This window comes from Actinia tenebrosa, unplaced genomic scaffold (genome assembly GCF_029948245.1).
Source record: "Actinia tenebrosa isolate PJP-AT-01 unplaced genomic scaffold, QUT_ActTen_1.0 PGA_scaffold16__25_contigs__length_10494907, whole genome shotgun sequence".
NCBI lineage: Eukaryota > Metazoa > Cnidaria > Anthozoa > Actiniaria > Actiniidae > Actinia > Actinia tenebrosa.
The window spans coordinates 4,600,283-4,608,293 of record NW_028292576.1 but is presented as its reverse complement, the minus strand read 5'-3'; the positions used below and the strand labels follow the sequence as shown (position 1 = coordinate 4,608,293).

General features: G+C 43.1%; 1 protein-coding gene across 1 annotated transcript; it reads left to right on the top strand.

Moving 5' to 3' along the window:
• Nucleotides 1-286: 286 nt before the first annotated feature.
• On the top strand, nt 287-2,765 carry LOC148910617 (uncharacterized). The gene is made up of 2 exons (XM_089030964.1): nt 287-332; nt 1,631-2,765. The coding sequence occupies exon 2, from the start codon at nt 1,643-1,645 to the stop codon at nt 2,159-2,161; it is 519 nt and encodes a 172-aa protein (XP_088887090.1). The 5' UTR covers nt 287-332; nt 1,631-1,642; the 3' UTR covers nt 2,162-2,765.
• The last annotated feature ends 5,246 nt before the right edge of the window (nt 2,766-8,011 follow it).

The following is an 8,011-nucleotide window of genomic DNA, read 5'->3' as shown; positions in this document are numbered from 1 at the left end:
GCGACTGACTCTATCAGGGGTTTGAGCTCTGCCAATGCCTTTCTCACGTTATCTTTATCTGAATTTACAGATAAAAGTTCAGATTTAGCAACAGTTAAAGCGCCAAAAATCGTATAAACAAACTTGTCTTTTCCATCCGCCATTTTGTTTTGTGTTGTATAGGACAGATAATACCGCTGACTGAAAATTGAACGGGCGCACAATGGCCGGATTTGGCTCTCATTTTTCCCAGCGTTGAAAAGCTAGGAGATCTGGGCATGGGTATGTCTTGGGCCATAGAGAAGAAACAGCAGTTGGCGTTGTGCAAGCGTTATCTGAAAAGTGACAATAAGGTATTATAAAATAAATTAAATAGTACGCACGCTGTGACTGGTCGATAGCCATGTTTGCATGAGGGTATGTAAACACAGTTGTGACGTCACAACTTTCGTGTTTTCCCGGTACAAGTTCAAAAATTTACAGTTTGTTTCGAGGGAAAAAACACCCCCAAAAATGTATTTTGAAGACGAAGTTCCAAATTTTGACTTGTGACAGGGCCACAGGCATAACCCTATGGTCTCATGCAGGTCTTTCTGATCGTAACATCATGACAATCTCTCGTTGGTCACCGCAAAGAGAATTCCCCCAGGAGCTACAACACGGCCCCACACGTCCTTCGTCAGGACAGCTTCGGTTGTTCAGCGACGTGCTTTCTCATGATTTAAATGCACCGCACCCGATAAGGAATACAACTATTTCAAGGAAACAGTCAGCAGCTTCAAACTTTTTCCAGCGATAGCTCTTCAGCTCCACAAAATATCTTCTCGAAGCAAGACGAAACATTCAACTTCGCTGCCATGTTTTCTGGCTGTCAAATTGAGCAAAACCACGTTTCTTTCAACCGAGAATTCCAGTCACAGTGACACTCAGTTATCTACTTTTGATCACTTTCGTAAAGATAATCAATTCTGAAATCTTTTACTAAAGATTTCTATTCAATCTTTGGACATTTCTTTGTATTTGTTTTAAAGTTTTAGAATGATAAATGTTTAAAATACATATAAATACACAACACTCGTTGGGGTTACTCGGGTCATTTATTGTGCGAGACCAATTGCAATATCCCCCGGGGGGTTACAGAGAGTAATAAAAATTAAAAAAAAATTTTTTTTTCTAAGCTGATTTCTTGAACGCTAGCTTGCTGACAACATGAACAACTGGCTGCCAACTATGAAGCCCTTGCTTTCTATGCTCACCGCACATCCTGCCTCGCCTAGTTATTTAATCATGATAAACACATGTCTATCACTCACGCTAACGATTCTTTCACGCTTCACATTTGCCTCCTTGGCGTTTATTACACGAAATTTGATTGGCTAACGATTGAAGTTTGTGATGTATGGAGAATTTGTATTTTGATATGAGAATCAAATTCAAATAAAGATTTATTTTCTTGCAAGTGGTAATTTTTTTTTTGTATTTATTCGATAAAAGCAATATAAAACTTTTTCTCTGTGTTTACATAGCCTGATATTGCTTAAATGGCTTACCAATAGGGAGTGGGACGGGTGGGGTAGGAGAGGCAGGGTGGTAGTAGAGTGGTCCATTAACCTCATGTATTAATACGTAATATTTCTGACCGTGACGATAGGTCCACATTTCTATGTCATCTGATGTACCAGACCACTGTCGAAAATACGCTCTAAGCGATCCAACCGCGAAAGATTACCAGTGTGCATGTGATCACATCCATGATGGCCATTGTGCACGTTGTGACCTCTTGACTTCAATCATTAACGAAATCGAGAAATCACCTGACAAGATATCTGGAACCCAAGATGAAGTAGACGACTTAACCTTCACCATTGAACAAGCAAAGCACAGCATTCTTGCTTGGAAGTCCCATCTACTTCGTTCCATTAACCAGGAGGACGCAAGGCTTGACTTGATAGACAAATTAGATGATAAATCAGTCTTCTTAGTCCAAGACTGGGCGATGAAATATTTACCCAGAAAGTATCGTGAAAGCAAAAGGGATTGGTACGGAAAACGTGGGATACATGACAAGCTACACGGCTTAGTTACCGGCGTGAAGCAGCACTTTCAAAGTGCTCGTCTCAGATTTCATTTCTATTCATTGCATAGGGAATACTTGCGTAATGCATGTCATCGTACGGATTAACACAGCATGAGCACATAGCATGCCACTATCAATGGACGGCACATTACATCACTGAAACAATATTTACGTCGTTATAAGATATCATGTAACTCTACTGTGGCGCTTTATTTGAAAGGGTCACTGAGAACGTCTCGATGAACTTATTGCCCAAGATCAAAGGATTTCAGGTTTTTCTTACACATTATCACTGCCTATCTAACCCTTTTGCTGTTATTTTATGTATGTGATGTGCGTTTATTGTCTTTGTATTAGATCTGTAGGCAGCATTTATGCTTAGGTACTTGTATACCTGTATAATTTGCATGCTTACTTAGGTCACTGTCCGTGTTATGTATTAGATCTGTAGGCGCATTTATACTTAGGTACTCGTATACCTGTATAATTTTCATGCTTACTTAGATCACTGTGTTTTGTGATAGATCTGTAGGCGCATTTATGCTTAGGTACTCGTATACCTGTATAATTTGCATGCTTACTTAGATCACTGTGTTTTGTGATAGATGTGACTCTGTTTCTGTTTTGTACATAATACGTCTGTTCTTAGCTTGTGTTGCTGGTGTTGTTCTTTTGGGAGCGGGTTAAAGGTATATATTTTCATAAATGTTTATTTCAATCAAATTGCTTCATTGGCATTTTTAATGCTACAGGTAATAAGTGATTATATGACAAGTATATTGTTTTGGGTGTCTTATTGGGACTTTCATAGCCGAGCGACCTATTTGTGCGAATGACTTGGTTTATAACTCTAAATAGATCGAGTGTAGGTATATTTACAGATGCTTGATGTTGTTGCCTGGCATTCGTCATCTTGACATCACGGAAATCGGATTAACTATTATCTGTAGCAACCAGGACTACATGCTGTTTACCGTAAAATGGGCTCTCCAGCTTGTCATGCTTGGCATATCACTGTGGCGTTCAGACGTGGGCAAAACAACGAGTTCGAGATGACCACAAATTGTTCACATTTTTCAATCTTATAGCCAAGTAAGTGATGTAGTCTTGGTTATCATGGCCGATGTAATAAGGCAGCTAAAAGGCGTTATGCCCAACCTCGAACCAGTGTATTTTAGATCAGACAATGCAGGGCGTTATCACTCGGCATTGACCATCGCCAACGCAAAAAAAGTCGGTGGAAAATTTGGTGTCAATGTTCGAGGGATAGATGTTTCCGACCCACAGAAGGGGAAAGGAGACTGCGACAGAAAAGCGGCGACTATAAAATCCCACATGCGTCTATTCCTCAACGCAGGCAATGACATTGAAACTGCTGTCCAGATGAAGAGAGCAATTGAATCTTCAGGTTGGTTTTTTTTTTTTTTTTTTTCATTCACACATCAGTTCTCCTAATTAAGCATACTCAAACAGCGTGGGCTACCTGTGTTGTCGCGGGTCTCTTGAGCTTTCAGTGGCATGACTGGATTAAGTTTAAATCAAGAAGAAGAAAAAAAAACAGCAGGCGAATATCGAGGAAAAAAGGAAAGGACAGTCTTCTTGTTGTTATGAAAATATCTACTTCTGCGTGAGGCAATTTTATTGCGGACAAAAAAAACAACAAATTAATTCAGTGTTTGCCTGGACCTGTGCCGCCTTTACAACAATTTAGTGTAACGCAAGATTCAAGCTTCATGATCTTGGAGGTAAACAAACAGTTCAGAAATCTTCCAAATAATAACTCGAAGTTCTATAAATGAAAGAAATACTTAATATTCATCGATTCCACTATTTCTTAAGACGATCTTTAGATATTTTTGAAATGTCGTGGCGAATTTCTATCATGTCACGCAATATACCACGAGCCAAAAAATTGCTAAATAGCTGATCAGAAAGCTCTCCAGTGGCTCAGTCAAAATTATTTGCACAGCGATTTTTCTGTATATTTTGGAAGATTATTGTCTTATTAAGCCTGCAAGACAGTTTTTGAGCAATTTGGAGGAAGAGCACATATAAAACGTAAGCAATTTTCAGACCCTATGATTTGTTTACAAGTAATTTGGCGATTATAGCTTAAATTTTTAATTTTCTCCAGACGGAAATAAATAAAATTATGGAAGTATTTCAATGCCAAACTAAGAAGAGATATACTAAAAAAGAAAATATAGTGTTTCAACGATGTTCAGAGCCGTAGTTTTCCAGCGCGAGGCTCATTAGAATCTGATAGTTTTGACCTGTGCGAAAGGCGATTTCAGTGCCGTTTCCGGTCAAACGCTTTTCTCAAATTCTCGCCAAACAAAGCACTATTTTAAAATACTAACTACAGCACGTTTCATTTCGCACTATAGGCTACCTTTGGATAAAATATGAGCGAAATCTAATTTTTTGACTTGTGCCACGTAAAGTCGATTTTGGTCGATTTTTACAGACAGTCGCTCTTTTAATTTAAAATTTCCTTAAAGCGAAGAAGGGAAAATGTGCTGACAGACCACAGAAGGCAAAAGCAACATACGGTAAATGAACAAAAAATTAAAATACAATAAATTTATTAGAAAGCTCCTGTAGTCAAATTGAAAACATTTCTCATTTAGTGTTTTTCTGCTTTAAAAAAGAATACTGCAAAAAGGCAGCAGCAGTAAGGGGGACTCGCAGAGGGGGTACCGTATGAGCCGGGTATTACCCCCGCCAAACACCATTGGTCGGCCGCGGGTATTACCCGTAAGGTCGCTCTGGGTATTGTCCGCGTAATTCGATTCGAAAAGCTCTCTACGGATTTTATCGGTGCCCCGCATTACTATGATAGTTTAAAATATTTGTTCTATATACTATGCACGAATGTAAAGAATTCAGTCTTTTTTTGCTAAAAAAAGTGTCGCAGACGAAGGTTAAAATATTTCCTAGATATAGATGGATGACATCGCACGCATTTAGTAGAGTGTATAGAATCCCATCGTTTCGACAACCACTTTCGACAACCTTTTTTTTTTGTGCCCCTGCAAACCCCGGGCACCCCCTATTTTTTCTGCAAGGGGCTTCGATTTGCCGCCCCTCCAGCTGCAAGGGGCTCCAAATCAAGGCCCTTGTACTATTTTGTGTGTCTCCAACAAGGGAGGAACGAATCGTGCCCCTAGTAGAAGCGGAGGTAGCGGCGAGTCGCCTCCCCTGTAACGCACAACATTTCCCCACAGGAGCAGGGGGGCTTCGATTTGCCGCCCCTTACGCACAACCGCATGGCAACCTATCTATGCCGTGGTAGCTGTGCCAGGGTGGCTACGTAGCCTGGTATGCGAATGTCCTGCAGCGTCTTTTGTGCTCTGTATAAGCCTTCCAACACCTCCAAGAGGATGCGTATGGTTCTGTCCTTTCCAAGCATATATGCGACCATGCCGTAGCTATCTACAAATACATCTATATCTATAGCCAAACCATATGTCTACATATATATGGCTACACCTAGAGATATGTCCGAAGAGGAAATACAGGAGCTGTTGGAAGATAGAAAGAATGGCATGGGTCTGCAGAAGCCGGCAAAGAAGTATAGCATAGGCATACCCAAGATACGCAGGCTGGAAAAATAGAATGGCCTAGAGCTAGCAATAGCCCAACCACCTCAGCTGTCTATTGCAGATATCCAAAAGCATTTCCAGGAGGTACAGGAGTCATTTGCTATCGTGTTGGACGATCTCCGGGAGACCAAAGAAGAACTACGAAGTACGAGGGCGGAATTGGCTAGACCAGGAAGAAATCGACGAGGCAGTCTCCGATTTGGAGGAAGATCTGGAGGACGAAATCGACGAATTGGACAAAAAAATGGACTGGCAGATTGCCAGCTCTGCGATATCTGCGATGGTTGGATTGCTGGTGGGTCTGTGGCTATGCCCAAAGGAGAAACCAAAGACGGCGTACTACACACTTCCTAGAGAAGAGCCTGCGAAGAAGTCTAAGATTCCGGAGATGGAATAGAGACATGTACTATCCTATCCTTTCTTTTGCTAGCGGTCGTCTTTACCCTGCCTATCTTGCAATACAATGGCGGGGCATTCTCCCAGCCTATTTTTTGTGCCTCTTGCTCCAAGAAGTGGCCCCAAACAGGGGTAGTAGTATGTTCGGCGGTGCAGCCCTCCAATACACACTCTGGGCACTTCTCCGACAAGAATAGCATATTGTCCTTTCCTTCTTCCTGTACGAAGTCTTTGCATATTGCCAGCATTGGTATTCCCCTTCCTGCATGTGCAAAGTTTGTATGCATTCCTTGTTGGGTGGTGCATCTATTCGTAGCAACCTCCTAGGATATTTGGATACGCTAGTACGTAGTTTGGAAACCAACTCGTACTAGGTATCCAAGCCCGGTCCTTCGGGTACGAAGGCAGTGGCAACACCATTGGCCCACTCTACCAATACTTCTTCCTGGGGTATGGCGGTGTGTATTTTGCAGTTGGCTTCGAACTACCCAGCTTGGCAAGCCTCTAGTAGGGCTTCCGTAGCCCACACCACACACGTCTCCCCATCCCTTCGTAGCACCACGCGGTGTCCGCGGGCTGGCCAATCGGAGAAGACGTCACTTGGTACTGCATAGCCCAGTATCTTGTATTCGCCCGGAGGTATCTCTTGCATTCTGTGCACCTTAGCCTTGGGGCGTTCCTCTCCAAAGAACGGCTTCTGCAGATTGTTTGTTCGCCTGTACATTCTTCCTAAGACTTTCCTATGCTTTTCCAATTCCGCTTCTAGGGCTTTCCTGTCCTCTTCCTTCTTTTGCAGGATGGACTGCTTTCTTTCCAACAGCTCTGCTTGGTATCTCTTTGTAGCCTCTGTCCACTCGTTGCCTTCTGAGCCATCTGCTATTTCCTCCAACAGTAGCTGTCGTCGTCTTTTGGACAGGAAGGATATCCGAGGGTCGCTGGGTACTTCCAGTATGCCAAAAGGGCTCTTTTCCACTCCTAGCCTTTGTGCTTTCTTGGTGCGCCAGACCCATTCTACGTGCTCTGTGGTGGGCAGCATGTCTGAAATCGTAGGCGGATCTTTGTGCACGCGCGTAGGCGGACTCTGCCAATATGGTAGAAGAGTCTTTCGTGTAGCACCGCAGAGGAGCGGGTTCCATCCCAAGCACATCTATGCAAAAGATAGGACACCTACGAAGACCAAACTCTGCTATGGTCCAAAGTACGCACTCCTCCCATTTCTCGTTTCCACGCACTCGTACGCCGGCTATGCGCCCGGTGGAGACATTGCAGTACCATGCCATGAAGATCTCTTTCGTCTCCTCGCAGCAGATACAAAGACACCTATCCAAGCACTTGGCAAGGGCAAGCCACATGTTCTTGGGCGGCTGCACTACAAATATGTCATGCAGGGGTGCTATGGTCTCTGCGATGGCATTGGTATTTTTCTTGCAGAATCTCTTGCCGTAGATGGATCTTTCCACCCTGGTACAGCCCCTTGCTTGCACATCTGTGTGCAGGAATGTCTTCCTAAGGTGGTCGTTGGGGCAGTCTACATACTCGGCTAGCTTTGCACATACTTGATTTTGGACCTCTCCAGCTTCGAAGTTGGACACTACCTTGTTGTATATCTTCGTCCGTTTGCCATCTTCCAGCCAGGTGCAGACATGGTTGCCCACGTCGTGTGTGTTTTCAAATATCGTACCCTTGCGTGCGCCTCCTACAGACTGCAGCTCGTAGCCCAGCTCCCGTAGACGACGTACCAGCGCCCGTCTGTCTAAGGTGCCAGAGAAGACTTGGCATTACGAGCCGGAGACCTGCTTTTTTCGTACGAGCCGGATCTGAGATCCGGCTGCCTGTGGTTAGAGAACAAAGGCCAGGCGATAATTGTATTAGGAGATGATGACAGCTAGTAACAAGGTGGACTAAACTTTGGAGTACTGTTTTTGTTGTTATTAATATTATAGTTTTAGTTCCA

Bases quoted from the DNA above. Each gene is read 5' to 3' on its own strand.
- LOC148910617 (XM_089030964.1), top strand. From the start codon at position 1,643: ATGTCATCTGATGTACCAGACCACTGTCGAAAATACGCTCTAAGCGAT.